At 33.7% G+C, this 18,756-nt stretch overlaps 1 protein-coding gene across 2 annotated transcripts in view; it reads left to right on the forward strand.

Annotated features, from left to right (window-relative positions):
* RAB18 (RAB18, member RAS oncogene family) overlaps window positions 1–18,002 on the forward strand; it is a 39,031-nt gene extending 21,029 nt beyond the window's left edge. The window contains exons 3-7 of one of the 2 annotated variants that reach the window (XM_008585182.1): window positions 6,327–6,388; window positions 12,698–12,770; window positions 13,975–14,093; window positions 14,167–14,233; window positions 16,020–16,458. In XM_008585182.1, coding sequence (XP_008583404.1) covers window positions 6,327–6,388; window positions 12,698–12,770; window positions 13,975–14,093; window positions 14,167–14,233; window positions 16,020–16,195 — 497 coding nt within the window. In that variant the 3' untranslated portion in view covers window positions 16,196–16,458. Of the gene's footprint in view, window positions 1–6,326; window positions 6,389–12,697; window positions 12,771–13,974; window positions 14,094–14,166; window positions 14,234–16,019 lie in introns of both variants that reach the window. The other variant, XM_008585183.1, reaches the window with a different exon arrangement.
* Window positions 18,003–18,756: the final 754 nt, after the last annotated feature.

Raw genomic sequence — 18,756 nt, forward strand, 5'->3', positions numbered from 1 at the left:
TGTCTTTATATCAGTACCTTCACTGTCTTTTTTTTTTTTGGCATCTGGCTGGGATGGGGATTCAAACTCTTGACCTTGGTGTTACAACGCTGTGCTATCACCAGCTGAGCTAACTGGTCAGTCCATACTGTCTTGGTTTCTGTAATTTTATAATAAGCTTGAAAATCAGATATTGTTAATCTGCCAACTTTGTCCTTTTTAAAAGATTTTTTGGCTATTCTAGTTCCTTTGCATTTCCCAACGAATTTAGCATCAGCTTGTCGGTTTAAAAATAAGTTTGCTGGGATTTTATAGGGATTGTGTTGATCTGCTGATCAATTTGGGAAGAACTCTTAACAGTATTGAGTCTATGATCGTTGAACAAGTTATATCTCTCCATTCATTTAGGTCTTTAAAATTTTTCTCAGGGTGTTTTAAATTTTCATTGTATAGGTCTTTCACATCTTTTGTCATTTAGCCTCAATATTCTATAGATTTTTATTTAAAATGTTATTTACATTTTTTTCAATTTCCCTTTGTCCATTACTAATATATCAAAAATGTTTAAATGTTATTTTTCTATCTTCCAACCTTGCTAAACTAGCTTTTTAGTTCAAGGAAGTTTCTTTTTGGGGGGTCGGGGGAGGGGTGAGTAGATTCCAGTGGATTTTTTCAGTCTTTTCAGTCTGGATGCCTGTTATTTCTTGTCTTATTGCCCTGGCTAAAAACTCCAGTACAATGTTGTATAGAAGTGGTGAGAGCTGATATCCTTATTTCGTTCCTGATGTTAAGGGGAAAACATTCTGTCTTCTGTCATTAAGTATGATGTTAGCTGTATATCATAGATGCCCTTTATCAGGTTGAGGAAGTTCCCTTCTATTCCAAGTTTACTGAAGTTTTATCAGGAATGTATATTGGATTTTGTCAGATGTGTTTCTGCATCTGCTGAGGTGATCATATGATATTTCTTTTTTAGTTTAATATAGTGAAGTATACATTGATTTTTTTCAATGTTAAACCAACCTTCCATTTCTGGGATAAAACCCACTTGGTCATGGTGTGTTGTACTTTTATACACTTTTGGGTTCATTATATAAAATTTTGTTTCAGATTTCTGTCTGTGTTCATGAGGGATATTAATTAGTCTGTAGTTTTCTGTAATTGTGATGTCTTTGTCTGGTTTTGGTATCAGGGTAATGTAGGACTTATTAAAGGACAAAGGAAGTGTTTATTATTCTTTAGTTTCCTGGAAGAGTTTGTTTTGAATGGATTATTATTTCAGTGTTTAGTAGAATTCACTCAGGTCCTGGCGTTTTTTTCATGGGTTGGTTTTTAACCACACATTCAATTTTTTTTAATAGATACAGGACTGTCCACATTATCTATTTATTTATTTTGTTGCAGTAAAATAAACATAACATAAAATTTACCATTTTAACGATTTTTAATGTACAATTCAGTGGCATTGAGTACATTCACATTGTTGTGCAGCCATCACCACTATCCATTTCCGGAACTTTTTCATCATCACAAACAGAAACTCTGAACCGATTAAACAGTAATTCCCCACTGCACTCACTCCTCAGCTCCTGGTAATTGTTATTCTACTTTCTGTCTCTATGAAATTTGCCTGTTCTAGGTACCTCATATAAGTGGAGTTATACAATATTTGTGTTTTTGTGGTTGGCTTATTTCACTTAATATAATATTTTCAAGGTACATCCATGTTGTAGCATATGTCAGAATTTCATTATGTTTTATGGCTGAATAATGTTTCATTGTGTGCATATATCACATTTTGTTTACCCGTTGATCCCTTGATGGACACTTGAGTTGCTTCTACCTTTTTGGCTATTGTGAATAATACTGCTATAAACTTTGGTATACAAGTATATGTTTGACTCTCCACTGTCAATTCTTTGGGGTACATACCTAGGAATGGAATTGTTGGATTATATTGTAATTCCATTTTTAGCTTTTTGAGGAAATGCCAAACTGTTTTTTATAGTAGCTGCACCACTTCACATTCCCATCAGCAATGCACAGTGGTTTCAGTTTCTCCATATTCTTGTCTGTACTTGTTACTTTTCTTTTTCTTTTCTTTTCTTTTTTTTTTTGATAACCATCCTAATGGGTGTGAAGTGGTTTTGATATGCATGTTTCTAATGACTAGTGATGTTGAGCATATTTCCATGTGTTTGTTGGCCATTTGAATATATTCTTTAGAGAACTATCTGTTCAAATCCTTTGTCCGTTTTTGAGGTAGATTTTTTGTTGTTGAGTTGTAGGAGTTCTTCATATACTCTGGATATTAGTCTCTTATCAGATGTATGATTTGCATATATTTTCTCCCATTCTGAGGGTTGTCTTCTCACTATCTTGGTATTATCCTTTGATGCACATAGTTTTTAATTTTGATGAAGTTCAGTTTATCTTTTTTTTTCTTTTATTGCCTGTGCATTTGGTGTTATATCCAAAACCTCATTGCTAAATCCCATGTTATGAAGATTTTTCCGTATGTTTTCTTCTAAGAGATTTAGCTCTTTGGTCCATTTTTTGTTAACTTGTTTATGGTGTAAAGTAAGGGTCCAACTTCATTCTTTTGCATGTGGATATCCAGCTTTCCTAGCACCATTTGTTGAAAAGACTGTCCCTTTATGCGTTGAATAGTCTTGGCTCCCTTGTCAGAAATCAATTGGCCATATATATGGGAAGGTTGATTTCTGGGCTGTCTGTTCTATTCCATTGGTTTATATGTGTATCCTTATGCCAGGACCATTTTGTTTTAATTATTGTAGCTTCATAATAAATTTGGAAGTTGGAAAGTATGAGTTCTCCAACTTCATTCTTCTTTTTCAAGATCATTTTGCAATAGGGTGCCTCTTGCAATTCTGACTTGAACTTTATTTTATTTCTTCTAACTTGCTTGGGATTTAAATTTCTGTTTTTCCCTATTGTCCTAATTTGGAAGCTCAGATCATTGATTTGAGACCTTTTTTTTTTTTCTATTATAGACTTTTTAGTGCTGTAAATTTCCCTGTAAGTATTGCTTTTAGTGACATCACACAAAATTTGATTATCGGCTTTTCCATTTCTGCAAAAAAGCTCTTGGAATTTTTATAGGTATTGTGTTGAATCTGTGGATTATATTGGGTGGTATCGTCATCTTAGCAATATTAAGCTTTCCAATTCATGAACGTGGAATGTCTTTCCACTAAATGTTTTCTTTGATCTTTAATTTCTTCAGCAATGTTTTGTAGTTTTCAGCTTATAGGTCTTTTACCTCCTTGGTTAAATTTATTCCTAAGTATTTTATGCTTTTTAATGTTATTGTAAATGGAATGTTTTTTAAAAATTTTCCTTTCTGGATTGTTCATTGCTATTGTATAGAAATGCAACTGATTTTTGCATGTTGATTTTGTATCTTGCAACTTTCCTTCCTTTTGGGTAGTTTCACATTCACTAATGTTATCTTCTGCAGTTTCTAATCTGCTTTTAATTCCATGCAGTGTATTTTTCATATCAGACATTGCCATTTCATCTTTAAAAGTTTGATTTGGGTCTTTTTGATATTACTTAACTTTTTGAACATGTGGTACACAGTTATAATAGTTTTTATAACGTCCTTGTTTGCTAATTCTGACATCTGTGTTAGTTCTGAGTCAGTTTCTATTGATTGATTTTTCTCCGTTTTGACAAGGCACATGCTTCCACTGTTATGTTCTGGTCTCCCATTGACAAGATGTATTGCTGAGTTTATATTTCTTTGCTAAATTTTCATGTTCCATTTACTGCTTGTTTTAAAGGCTTAATTGATCATATCATGTAGTTTTAACTGAAATAACCTTCATAACATGGGCAAGTGTGCTGATAAAAAGATTAATGCAAATGAACTGAATTTAAAGATCATTTTTAAAATGCAAAATACAAAAAAACAACAAGAAAAGAGCTGAGATGACAGTCTTCTACTTCTGGTATGAGCTCCTTGTCACCCACATGAAGAGGTTGAAAAGATGGTTTAATCAAATCTGGTAAGAAGTTGGCAAAATCAAATTTATAAAAAAACAAAAACAAAATAAACCTCCCACTCCTGCCACCAAGAAAGACAAATTATCAGCCACTTAGAAAAGAGAAGAGCTAGGTGTGGTGAAGAACCATTTTTGGCATGTGAGAGCTAAAGAGCTCAATTGCTACATATGAGATTCATCAGAAGAACCAAGGGAAAATGAACGGGGACTTTAGGTGTCTGGATCCTGTTAAGGTGCCCTTGGAGGCCACCCATGTCTGATGGCTTTGATGATAGGACTCCAGTGGGTAGTGTCTTCTGTGGTGTTAACAGTAAGTTCCAGATATAATGTGTCAAAAGAATAACTTGGGGACATTGTTAGTTATTCACATGCAAATTATTTGTATGACAGAGAAGGTTATTAGTCTGTTGTCAACAAACATGTAAAAACAAGAAATAATAAAAGAGAAAGAAACGGGGAGAGGGGAAGAAAACCCAGACATTTAGGGAACAGTGAGTTTCTTTTGGGGGGTAAACTAATTAGCTGATAGCTAGGAAAGAGACCTGTCTTCCACTGAACATATGTTCGGGGTTATTAAAAAAAAATTAGTGCCTTATATACCCTCTGACAAACTTTGAGATTTAACTATAAAGTTCTCATGACAGATTATCTCTATGTAATGTCTACCAATGGCCTTAATTTAGTTCCTGCACCAATTCAGAACCATTTCCCACCTCTGAATTATCTCAAGTTTTATTTTTTTTTTAAAGCAACAGGAAGAGTATTATGCCACTTTAAAAGCGGAACCATCCATATAGACAATTGTTTATAAAGTGGCATAATACTTATTTATCTAGACCTGGTGAATATAAGATTGTTTAGTGTATGTGGTTTTTTGTTTGTTTGTTTGTTTGTTTGGCTGCAAAGAAACTTTATACTTAGGTTTTCCTTGGACAATGTAATCAGGACTGTCCTTTCACTAATGGTTGCCCATCTGTCATTCTAGGCATGGTTTTATCAACTCCTTTATCACCCTAGCCCAAAATAACCAAACCAAATAGATATCTATCTATCTGTCTATCTGTGGCATACAGAAAACTCTGGCATAATGAACATTTTGAATGTGTATTTTTATTACCTAATTTGTTATGTAATGGATCAGCAGAAGTCATCCAAGAATTACTGATATATTTCCGTATAGGTGACAGGTACTCTGGTAAGCATTTAGTCCATGAGGGTGCTGCTCTTCATCTTAGTTGGGGCTGATCTGAATTAATTGCGACAAGCTAATAAGATCTTTTGACGTATAGGTGACAGGTACTCTGGTAAGCATTTAGTCCATGAGGGTGCTCTTCATCTTAGTTGGGGCTGATCTGAATTAATTGCGACAAGCTAATAAGATCTTTTGAAAGTTTCTTTCCAAGCTTCTTGAGCTAATGTTTTCCCTCTGGCCAGTGGGGTAGAGAGCACATTATTTTTGATACTCTTAAAAATATTTAGGCAGTTACTGTTCATTTAAGCCAGACGGCATGTGTCAACTCCTTTTCCTGGAAAGGGTGAGTTTTTTAATGTTTTTGCTGCTGTAATAAAGCCTTGTGTGACTTCTTTTGAAAATTTTTCTCTTTACATATATTAGTACTTATAGAAGCTTTTTATTAGACCTTTGGGGACCCCTCTTTCACTTATGAAGATTCTTAGAGGGTTGGTTGTAAATGTTTTTGTGTGTAAATTCTTTTTTTGAAATTGTGCAGTAGCAAGTGATGACTGATTAAGTTATATAAAACTGATAAGTTTTACAATGAAACTTTACAATGAAAACAAACAAAATAAAGAATTCATAACACAAGGAGTGAGTGGCCCTTTTATGTTTTACCAGTTCTCCAAGCTGCTTACAGTCAGAATCTGAGTTAGTGGTTGACTGGTGATGGTCAACACTCTTAACAATAGTGTGGATGCATAGGGAGTCCCTGAAAACCGCCATGGTCCACAGTCAGCCGTGGGTAATCATTTTATGTTAGCATCATAACTCTAGCTTTTGACCTTTTAATGTGCATATTCTATCATGACTTTAGAGTGAATTTTATTTTTCCTTTTGGGAAGAAGTACAGGTAGGTAAGTGATTGAATTCTAAAGGCATTTGATTTTCATTTATTCTGATTAAATCCTAAGCTGCTGAATTGTAGTGACAATTTTTCTTCTATCTTCACATCCAGAATTCTAGGAATTTGTGGTGTGAATCTGGGCATTTGATAAAGTGGCTTTTCCTTTCTGTTTTTCTTGGTAATAGATTTTAAAAGTATATTTTACTGGGAGACTTATCAAAATTTTTATTTCTTCAAGGTGTTGACTTTAAAGTGAAAACAATTTCAGTGGATGGAAATAAGGCTAAACTTGCAATATGGGTAAGAGTTCTTTAAATGTATTTTTTATAAATATTAAACTTGTACTTTTTAGGGAAGCAGAAATGGGATTTGTATAGTGTTCTAGAGGTTAACAAACAATATTAAATAGCTTTTGGGAGAGTTGATGTTGATTAAAGGATAAAGCAATAGTTATATCTTATAATTGGGTGATTAGGCAGGTACTTATTGTACTTAAGTTTTTAAAATGTACTGTCCCTTCAGAATATTTCAAAACAGAGTATTAAAAATATCATCTTGTCTGCCAGAGAGAATCTTGTTGTTAGATGTGTTTCTTTAAAGTTTTAGAAATACTATCTAGACTAAACTGACATTAAAGTTAGTTGTTGAGGGGAAGGGAGATAAAGTAATATTTGGGAAAAAATTTTATTTTTCTGTTTGTTAGTATAGGTATTTATAAAATTTGAGTTTGCCAACTTTGGATTTATTTTTTGATAACTCTTCTTTCCTTAACTGCCTTCTTTTCTTTTCACTGTGAATCCAGCCACTCTGATCCATATTCCTCTGCTAACTAAACCTCTTCATGCTAGTGCTGAATAAGGTAGCATTAACTGTCAAAAACATGCAAGATGCTTAGTGTCTATGTCTGTCTGTCTTTCCCTTTCTCCTTCCTTCCTTTGTTTCATCTATCTTTCTGTCTAAATATTATTGCTAATATATAAATATATTATTTACTTTAAGTATAAAAGTATGCTATTTTATCTATCTAATTTCCACATGCTAAACATATACATGTAATATATTTTTATAACAAGTAATGAATAATATTAGAACTGATCAGCAGTTATCAAATTGAGACATACTTCCACATGGTGGCTAAGTGGTAAATGCCTGTACATCAATCACAGATTGAAAGAGTAAGTGTTCATGCACTGTACGATGTCCTTCTACTTCCTGGTGTTCTGAATGGCATGCACATTTTACTCCAAAATAATGAGTAACTGTGTAAGTGTGTTTAATATTTTTATGTTCATTTTTTTCTAACATACAATACTTTATGATTGTTAGCCTATTTGCCCCTCTTCTTCCCCAAATATATTTAATACCAATCAGAACAGCAATGTCTAACAGAAAACAATTTGGAAAATGTTGGATTAGACTGTGGTAAAATATATTGAACAATTTGAGAATGCTGGCTTCTTTCTCTACTAAAGTAGTGGCCTGATGTTCCATATGCTTTTTATGGTTGCTTTGTCACCTCTTTCTGCCCTTGCTGCTGCTTATTTATACACAGTAATGAGTAGGAGCTGAGGCTTGACAGTTACAGTGAGATTTTTCTCTCATACAAGAGGGTTTTTTGTTTTTGTTTTAAATCTAGTTCCCGCCTAATAAAAAGACTGGCAGGTATTATTGAAGAGACATTTTACCATAGCCCTATAAATATTTTTAAAGAATAGAGGTTTTTCCCTTGACTATAAGAATAATACAGGCAAATTCTAAAAACAATAACGGAGACAATAAGAAATTAAGGGAGAAGAAAGTTCATCTTTAACCAGTGTATACAGTTTAGTGAGTTTTACCATAGCCCTATAAATATTTTTAAAGAATAGAGGTTTTTCCCTTGACTATAAGAATAATACAGGCAAATTCTAAAAACAATAATTGAGACAATAAGAAATTAAGGGAGAAGAAAGTTCATCTTTAACCAGTGTATACAGTTTAGTGACCATCCTTTAAAATATCTAAGCACATGCATATGTACTGTTACCCATGTGAGTATATGCAGTTTTCCAAAAGTAAGGGATTATATCTTATGTTTTTTAATCTGTTTGTCTTCCTCCTTTCCCCCACCCACTCACATAATAAGGTGTACATTTTTCTGTGTCAGTTTAAATGGCCATCTGATATTCCATTTCATGGCCACACTTTAATTTAGTCAACCTGCAGTGAAGGATATTTAAGCTGTTACCAGTTTTTCACAAAGATAAGCAATGCCCTGATGAGCAACCTGATTTATATATCCATGCATACTTGTCTAGTTACTTTAGGATGTATACCAAGAAGTAGAAATGTTGGCTTAAAGAATATGAAGATTTAACATTGATATACATTAAAAAGCCTTATTTTTCATTTTATTCTCCCACCAATTATATTTTCATATTCACTGTTCCACACCTTAATCTGTACTTTAGTACAGATTGCTTACTATTGCCAGTCTTTCTCATTTTTTGTCTCTCAGTAATAATTTTTCACTTGTATTTGCATTTCTTTTGATCAGTGAGGTTTTTTTCTCATATTGATCATATTTTAAATGAATTTTTTTTTATATACTTTGCCCAATTTACAATAGCATTCTTTTTTTCATGGTTAAAGTCTTTATATATTACAAATATTAGCTCTTTGTCATATGCTGTATTTCTTCCACTCTGTCATTTGTCTTTAAAATCTTGTTTAAGATGAGTGTTTGTGTTATTATGTGTGTGTTTAATAACTGTCATATGCTGCAGATTTTTTTCCCCCAATTTGTTATTTACCTTCATATCTTGTTAGGATGAGTGGGGGTGGGAGTAGGGATATTCTTGCCATACCCAGGTTTTAGTATTTATATGGTCAGATGAGTTATTTTCTTAATGGCATCTGGGTGTCATGTTGTATTTAGGAAGGCCTTTCCACTCATTATTAAAAATATCTGAATCCATAATTTTCACTAATTCTTATGTGGTTTTATTTATATAAAGCTTGGAAGCTTCTTCTGAAATTAAATAGGAGAATTAAGCATAGTCCTGCCCCCCACTGCTTTTTGAAAGTGCACGCTCATCATGACCTAAATGCCATCTGTAAGGTTGTTTTCTTCTGTTTCCTTTTTCTACATTCTTGCCTCACTTACACTTCCTACATTCCATTTTTTGGTCTTTCTAGATCTTTTCTAGCCCAATTCTAGCCTTATCCATATCTATCTTCAATAGTCTCTTCTCTCCCTCCCCCGTCAGAAAATAAAACCACAGGATAGAGACAAAAAGCTCTGCTTTTTTTAATCTTATGAAGATGTCATTACACTTACAACATATTCCTGGTTTGGAAACAAACACAAACAAAAATCTAACTTCTGACTACTTAAGCGTATGAATTTTATAGTTATTATAAATCCTGATCCAAAGATATGGCACAGTTATTCCCCCCAAATTATCACACCCGCTTAAACATTTTTATAAGTGAATCCAAAAATGTCAAGACTTTAAATATCTAGCCTAATTAAATATTTACATGTAAAGTGTTAAAGTCACATGTAATATTTTAACATTAAAACATTACTTGCTATAATCTTTACTTTTAAAACATTAGGCTTTATGGACATTTTAACTGGAATTGCAGTTCTTATTTTTATGTTGTGTTTCATCAAGGCAGTTTTTGAAGTTGATCTCAATGGAGAGCAGAGAGAACAAAGTTCATATTCACTTGCTTTCTGCTAGCTCTGGAAATTAATTTATTAAAGATTGATGCAGTTTCATTATGCAAATAGTATGACTTTTTTCCTGTCATAACAAAGTCTTGGGACTCAAATATTTCATATTTTGTTCTTGCTGCAATATATTTGTTATAATAATGGAACATTGTTTCATTTATGGAAAAACAGCTAATTCAAATTTTAAAATTTTCTGTTCTAAAACTGAGTCTTGTCTTTTAAATAATGGCTTTTCCTTCTTTTCCCCTTTCTCTCAAAAAATAAGTTTGTAGTACTCAAAGTTGAAGTTAAATGCTTAACATGATGTAATTCCAAAAGTTGTAATGTATCTGGATACTGAGTAATTTGAATGCTGCTTATTTATCATTTTTTGCGTGTAAGTGAATAGCTAGCATATGTTTCTCATAATGTTTTTTTTTTAAATATAAATTTTTATTTAGTTTTTATGAATTGGATTTTCTGAACTAGGTACTGGTTCAAGGCTATGAGCATTTCTCGTTTCTTGATATATATATTGCCAGTTGCTTTCTAAAAGTGGTAGTTTAGTTAAACATAGAAGTTATAACATCATGGCTTCCAGTTGATTACTTTTTTCTGCAAACTTGAGTTTTGATCACTTGATCATAGTGATCAAAAAAAGTTTACTGGGCATCCATGTGGTATTTTATTAATGATTATTAAATTACAGTATTGACCTATATCATGTTATCAAAATTGTAATCTGCTTTAGATCGTAAGTCCACTTTCCTTTATGCAGCTTTTAATTTATATAATTGTTCTTGAAAAGTTGAGTAAATATGCAAATTGAATAATTTTAAATATCAGGGGCAGGTTTTATAAGAAATTTTGAAGCACAGAGAATTTTTGTAAAGAGAAATCATTTTTTATCCCGTACATTTATCTGTTTAGAAAATTTAATTTCTCATTTGTTACTTCTTTACTTAAGCGTAATGTGGGTGGAGGTTACGTGGGTGGAACCACTACAGAGTGGTGAGAATCTAGAAGCAAGGACATTCTGCATTTATATAAGTGTATGGGTGGAAGAGTGGTGAGTGTTCAAAGTGGTTTACATTGGAAGTTATTTTCCTCTTAAGTTTCTCTTCTGGGGCTAGAAATTACCTCAGATATTCTCTATTGTCTTAAAGCATATTTAACTTTGGCCAGGTAAAGAAACTAAGTATTGCTGGAGCCCCTCATTGCTAGTTTAAAATTCCTCTCCAATCATGTAAACCTCTTAGAGGTCATTAACTCTTTTTTTATCTCAAGGAGCTTCTGCTTGTCTTGTAGCAAAACTCACATGTACAACACTGGGACTGGTACCTAAGTTGATGTTTGATATATGGCTTTACTTTTCTTCATGTTAGTTTACATCAGCAGGCTGCAAACTTTTTCTTGAAGGGCCATGTAGAAAATATTTAGTCCAACCCTAAAGCAGGCCATATGGCAATACATAAATGAGTGGGCCTAGTTGTGTTTCAGTAAAACCTTATTTGATAAAACCTTATGTAATGGAACAGGTGGTGGGTGGAGCCAGCAGTTTGACAACTGCTGCTTTGTATAGTATTAGTCACCTTGAAGTCCAAGGATAGTAGAAAGAAGTCAGAGAGAAGGAACCAGTCCTGGAAGTAGAGGCTTGTTAAATGAGTTCATTCTTTTTCCCCAGCCCGCAACAAGTTCTGAACAATTACACTATGGTAAGAATTGCTCTGAGTAATGGGGTTAAACTGGTGATTAAGCACATGAAAGCCTGCCTTCATGAAATTTACATTTCCTACCTAGTGTACCACTTTTGTTGTTCATTAACCCTAACATGAGTCAGAAACAACATGTAATAAGGAGTGGTTTGGTTTTTTATGAGTTGTTCTAAAAGAAGATACATAGAAAACACTTAAAAGAGCCCAACTTAAAAATTCTTGCCTAAAATAAGACACCCTTGTAATTCTAAGTCAGTGGTTCTCTGCCTTGATTCTACATTAGAATCACCTGGGAAGGGCCGGCCCGGTGGCGCACTGCTACAGTGCGCCGCTTGGGAGCACGGTGGCGCTCCTGCCGAGGGTTCGGATCCCACATACAGACCGGTTCCCGCTCACTGGCTGAGCGAGGTGCGGGCGCAGCACCGAGGGTTGCGATCCCATTGCTGGTCCCGGTCTCGTACGGGCGCGACACTGAGGGGTGCGATCCGTTGCCGGTCACAAAAAAAGACAAAAAGGAAAAAAAAAAAAAAAGAATCACCTGGGAAGGGCCGGCCCGGTGGCGCACTGCTACAGTGCGCCGCTTGGGAGCACGGTGGCGCTCCTGCCGAGGGTTCGGATCCCACATACAGACCGGTTCCCGCTCACTGGCTGAGCGAGGTGCGGGCGCAGCACCGAGGGTTGCGATCCCATTGCTGGTCCCGGTCTCGTACGGGCGCGACACTGAGGGTTGCGATCCGTTGCCGGTCACAAAAAAAGACAAAAAGGAAAAAAAAAAAAAAAGAATCACCTGGGAAGATTTTTAAAATTCCTGTCATTACCCTAGACCAATTAAATCAGAATCTCTGGGGGTTGGACCCAAAGATTCCTAGAAAATTTCATTGTGCAGCTGAGTTGAGAATCAGGGCTTTCAATGAAATGGTTTTTATGTGTGATAAAAATCTTAAGTTCAAAATGTCAGAAAAGCTTTACTGTACTTAGTTGCATTTTTCTAGAAAGGGATCAGAATTTAATTTTATTTTATGTAACAGTTGTCAGTAAAAGAACATATCTTACTTAAATTTCAGGTTTTTAACGAGCTCGTGCATTGATATTATTTTTATTAGTGCTGTTTGACTTCCTGCTCTTAAATTAGAGAATTGAAGGTATATTATTTATACTTTGTTTTATTTAATAATAATTGATTGTCACTTTTAGGATACTGCTGGTCAAGAGAGGTTTAGAACATTAACTCCCAGCTATTATAGAGGTGCACAGGGTGTTATATTAGGTAAGTTTTTACTTTAACATACTGTTTGAAAATATTATTGTTTGTTGGAATTTCTGATTTTCCTTGTCTGTAAAGGTCAATGAGTTTTTGCTTTATTTTTCCTTAGGGCTACTTTTATGTAACATGAAATTATGTAAACTTTATTTAATACTAGTATTAATACTAATATTAAAACTTGTTTTATTTCTTTTCAGCCCTTTGTCTAGAATTAAAAAATAAAGACAAAACTAATTTATTTAGTTTAAAAGCACATGTTGATGAGAACATAACTGAGGATTAATCCACATATATTGGTCTATCTTGGAGTGTTATCAGAAACTGGTCTTCACTCATCAGCATATTAGTATTTGCTGCACTTTATAAAGGAAGAAGAGTATTTGTTGCTTTGTAGAATCTGTTTTATCAGTCCTGAAAAACAGCACAAAGCACTTAACACTATTGATTCATAATCAAACAAAATTTAAAAACCAAATGTGGATTCTCAGTGTAATTTGTTGAAAAAGTGCTTATTCATACTATTCCCAAGAAACTGTTTAACATGAATATTGATCAATTGAATATTGATCAATTGTAGGGAGATTTATATGTTTGATATCTTGACTTGAGAGTGACTTATCATTTTGGTTCAGCAATTCCTAAGTTTAGAAAACACTTTAAATTAATAAGCTCTTTATTATAATGTAGGATGATATACAATGAAAGTGGTAACAGAGGAAGACAGGATCTCATTCACTAAGTCTACTAAATTATTTCCAAGTTGCAAATTCTGGTCTTTGTAAGAACCAGTTAACAGGGTCATAGATGTTTAAATTCATATAATTTGTTTTTATATTTGCCACAGATGTGAGTCTAAACATTGTTTGGTTTTTGGACAGACCTCTTTATCATAATGAATGGAAACAGCTGTTTTGCTTTAATTTGTTTTTTATTGGTTTTTAATTAGTTGTCACACAGGATATAATTTCATTTCTTTTACAGTATGTGCTAATAAGATTGAAGTGTGTGTATATGTTTAAAAAAAAACAACAAAACGCTTGTTTCTTCCATCTGGATCAGTAGACACCTATTGTTAAGCATTGAAGGCTTAACAAAAAACAGACTTGCCTTTGTAGTAATGTTAGCTCCTACCTACATATCAGAAATATAATATCATTGCTTCTTACTTTTAATGCTTATTTAATAAATAACTTTCCTTTTATTTCAGTTTATGATGTCACAAGAAGAGACACCTTTGTTAAACTGGATAATTGGTTAAATGAATTGGAAACATACTGTACAAGAAATGACATAGTAAACATGCTAGTTGGAAATAAAATTGATAAGGTAAGAAAGCAGACACTAGCATTTTGGTTTTATATTTTGTTAGCTTTTCTTAATCATTGCTTTTATCTTGTAGGAAAATCGTGAAGTTGATAGAAATGAAGGCCTGAAATTTGCACGAAAGCATTCCATGTTATTTATAGGTAGGTTTGTGATTATTCTTTTGTTATTGATGAGGAATTTAAAAATGGAGTTTTTGCTAAATTTATTTCTTTATGAACCATAAAATATATTTATACAGTTTATAGTTGCCTCGTGCTACAAAATCTAATTATAAAAAGAGGTTTTTTATTTTTCTTTCTGTAAAAGTAAAGTAGGATCACATGTGAAATCATGTAGAACAAAGTCACATCATTCCTTTGAAGATGTAATGTCATTCAATAAAGCTTGGAACTCAGTGCTACCGTTGTGCCTTGCTCATCCATGTTCCGGCAGCATCAGCACCACCTGGGAGCTTGTTCAAAATGCTTCATCTCGGGCCCTAGCCCAGATTTTCTGAATTAGAATATGCATTTTAACAAAATCTTTATACGGTTTGTGTGCTCATTAATATTTGAGAAACATTGTAGAGCAGGAGTTGGCAATCTACACTGTGAACCAAATCTGGCCCCACCGTTTGTGTTGGAACACTGCCATGCCTGTTCGTTTACATACTATCTATGTCTGCTTTTGTGCTACATGGCAGAGTTCAGTAGTTATAACAGAGGCTATATGGCCCACAAAGCCTAAAATATTTACCATCTGGCCCTTCACAGAAAAAGGTTGCCAGTGCCTCATCTAAAAAAATGGGCTAGTTATATCAGAATCACCCTTTCAGTGTCCTGCAAGTGAAGTGAACAGAGTATTTAAAGGAGGTGGAAGTGACTACCAGTGTGAAATGCTGAAAGTTGTCAGGTAAGATTAGGACATTGGATTTGACAAGATAAAGGGTGTTGATGGCCTTGAAAAGAATGATTTCAATGGAGTGGTGGGAACAGAAGCCTAATTTATAGTAGTTTGAAGAAAGAGCGTGAGATAAAGTAGAAATAGCTTGTGTAGATAACTCTTTAGAACAATTTTCAGAGAGAGTTTAGAAACTGGCTGGCTGCAAGAAGGATATATGGGCTAGAGGGCCTGTTTGTATTTTAATAAGATGGAAAATAATTTGGCAGACTTTTAGGCTGATTGGTGTGATCCAATAGAGAGTACATGATCCTTCAGTGAATGAGAAGGAATGTCATTCCAGGAACTAGAAAAGGGTGTGGCTGTAGGTAGCAGCAGGGACAGTTCATCCATTGTAACAGGAGTGAAGGCAGAGTGTATCAGGATACGTATGCTGGTAGGTTGGCACATTTACTACAAAGTGGGATGATCAGGTAGTTTTTGCCAGATTGTTTCTGTTTTTCTCAAAGCTAGATCATCAGCTGAAATAGAGGAGCTTTGAGAGGAAGACGTAAAATAGTGAGACAGTGAAAAAGAAAATCACTAGGGAAATGTAAGGTTGGGAAGCAGTGCTGAGTGTGCACTTGAGCATAAATTTAAAATAGGACCAGTGTTTGTGGTTGTATGCCATTTTATTCAGACACCTGCAGCTGCTTGGTTGCAGGCACAAAATAATCAGGTTAACTGTTTAACTTGGAACATGGATTTCCTTATTTTAAAAAATAGAAATAATGTCTGCTTTGGGGGCTAGTTTAAGAATTAACTGAAAACAAGTTACAATTACATCAAAAATCTTGGGGCCCATATGTAATATTCTTATGGATAGAATTTGAATAGCACAATTTTGAGAGTTGGGGGGAAATTCACTAATATTAAACCTGTGGAGAAAAATTGCTGATTTGGGTTTTACTGTATAGTAGGCTGATATGTATGCCATAATAGTTGCCAGAAGAACATGGGAATATAGCCAGAAAGGAATATACTATGACACTTTTCCTTGAATTTTAGAGGCAAGTGCAAAAACCTGTGATGGTGTACAATGTGCCTTTGAGGAACTTGTTGAAAAGATCATTCAGACGCCTGGACTGTGGGAAAGTGAGAACCAGAATAAAGGAGTCAAACTGTCACACAGGGAAGAAGGTCATGGAGGAGGAGCCTGTGGTGGTTATTGTTCTGTCTTATAAACTCTGGGAAATTCTATCTCTTGCATATTCGATCAGATAATGACATCTTTCTGTATATAAACTCTTTAACTGCTATTTTAGGGACCTTGCAGTTTGCACATAATTGTTTTGTATCATGGCAGTAAATATTTGCAAGAAATCCCAGTCATCAGCTTTCCCAGGTAAAATGTTATGGTAAGCATGCACAGTTTGCAGTCTATAGTTTTTTATGTAACATAAAATAAGTGTACCTTTATAAGTACATCTGATTTTATGATTTACATTTATCATGTAATTAAAAAAAATCTCATCTATTTAGCATATGTTGATATAAGGTCTACTTTTGGTCTCTTTTTGCTTAAATACTCCTATCAATTATTGAATTACCTGATGTGTAGAACTCCTAGAACCACAGGAGGTATACAGGTATCATCAAACCTGGCAAATTTCCTTTCAGGAATAGCAAAAAGCATGATTCCATAGCTTTCTAGGGTGTTTGAGTCTCTTTTAGTACTAAGCAAAATCTTCATTACAGAATGTAGCCCAGACCAATTTATAATTAAATCTCTGTTTGTTCTGATGATGCTTCTAAAATAGCATTGGTATGTTAAAGAAGGTTGGTATTACTTTTTAGTTTACTTCAATGTTTATCTCAGTTGCTTAACTGGAGTTTTAATCCTGTGATATGTACATTGGATTAATGACCCTTTGTGCAGCATTTTTAGTTAAGTGGTGTTTGGCTAAATGGTAATAAGGTTTTACCCCATTTTAGTTTCACAAGGATATAAACAGTGTTTATTGTAACTCCTGTAGTGCTTTCCACTTTTAAAACCAACAACTTTTTTCATAAATGTTGATAGTGTTTGTCCAGGTACTTCAATTGTAGCTTGTGTACTTGTGTAATGTTTATGAATATCTGTATCTTATGGCTTCCATAAATGGCTAGTTGATATTCAAAAATCTATTTCTGTGTTTTGAGGGATGGGGGAAAAACACTAAATGACAATTTGAGAAAGGCATATTGCTTCCAGATTCTGATGTGTGTGGGAAGATATGTACTGTTGCAATTAAAATCTTGATAATTTTCTGTTAACAAGTAACTAATAGTTTATCAAAACCAACTTGTACAGACTAATAAATCTTTTCCACAGTATTCAGTTTTCTAACCTCTTGCTATTGTACATTATATATTTTTTCATTCATATGTTATTTAATTGACATTGACCTCTGCTATGTTAAGCCCCCAAATAAGTAATTTGTTCTTTAAGCCTGATCACTGTAATACTACTTTGTAAGATTCTAATATTAATTTCTGGGCAATTTATTCTCTAAATACAGTTGCAAAAGAATAACATTTTTGTGGGTTATCTTTACAATATGTGTGTTAATGGATTTATTCAAGTTGGGTTCTTTCTGAAATGTACATTGTCACATATGAAAACGTCACATTTTACTTGGTTTACACTTTTTAGTCTACATGTGATTAAAGGTTTCATACATTCTGTATGTTTTTACTAAATATAAAACATTTGCTACTCTTATATTGGAGAAAGGTAGCCAACACGTACTTATGATTTGTTCATGTTACATTAAAACTTTAGGTTTGTGTATTTATGTAGAGTCTGTATTGACAAGACTTTTATGTTTATTGCTTTTTGCTCCTTGATCTATATAATAATCTTTCTGTGCATTGGATTGTTGTCTTGATTTGGTCAGAATTTGGATATATATGAATCACTTGAATATAACCTTTAAAAATTAATTTTGCTTCATAGATTTATATTGTAACCCTTTATAGTTTTTGAATAAATATAGCCTGCTTTCTTTAGATGAATTTGTGCAGGAAGTATTGTACATTCCCCATTACTCTTATCAGCTGAGGAACATTTGAATATAGTGTTATTCAACCTCTATTATATTATGTGACTTTCACATTATTATTTTGTTGCAAGCTTAGTCTTTTGTAGTAGAGGTTTTTAAAGTGAGATAGTTGTAATATCTAAAAATCAGGCACCTACATAACTGAGGATTTTGTTAATTCTTTTTTTCAGAATCATTTGAAGAAATCTTAGAGGGTCTTTTGCAGATGGTACAAATTAGAATATAGTATTTTGAATTCTAGGAGTACTGACATAGACCTAAACAAATGAGTAAACATTCAATTTATGAGTAATAATTAGCATTTATTGAAAGCTTTTTTGGTGCCATGTGCTGTTCTAAGTGCTGAATTATCTCATTAAATCCCACAACAACCTTAAGAGATTGGTATTCCTATTATGCCCATTTAAAAGATGAGGATAATCAAATATAGGTATGTTAGGTAACTTCCCAAAAGTTCACATAGCTAATCAGTGATCCAGCTAGATTCTAGTCAAGGCATTTTCCCTTCTGATTCCCCTCTCTTAACCACTGCTCCCTTTACTGTGACTAGTTACTAGCTTTTTGTTTTAACATAGGTGAGTTAAGGGAGTTCCCCTATTTCTTTATCACTCTCTTTTGTCATATGTAATAGAAATATTTCAGGTTTAATGGTTATAAAGTAAATCCCAGTGATGTAAACCCTAAAAGTTAAGGTAGTGGAG

Source organism: Galeopterus variegatus, unplaced genomic scaffold (assembly GCF_000696425.1).
Source record: "Galeopterus variegatus unplaced genomic scaffold, G_variegatus-3.0.2 Scaffold3482, whole genome shotgun sequence".
NCBI lineage: Eukaryota > Metazoa > Chordata > Mammalia > Dermoptera > Cynocephalidae > Galeopterus > Galeopterus variegatus.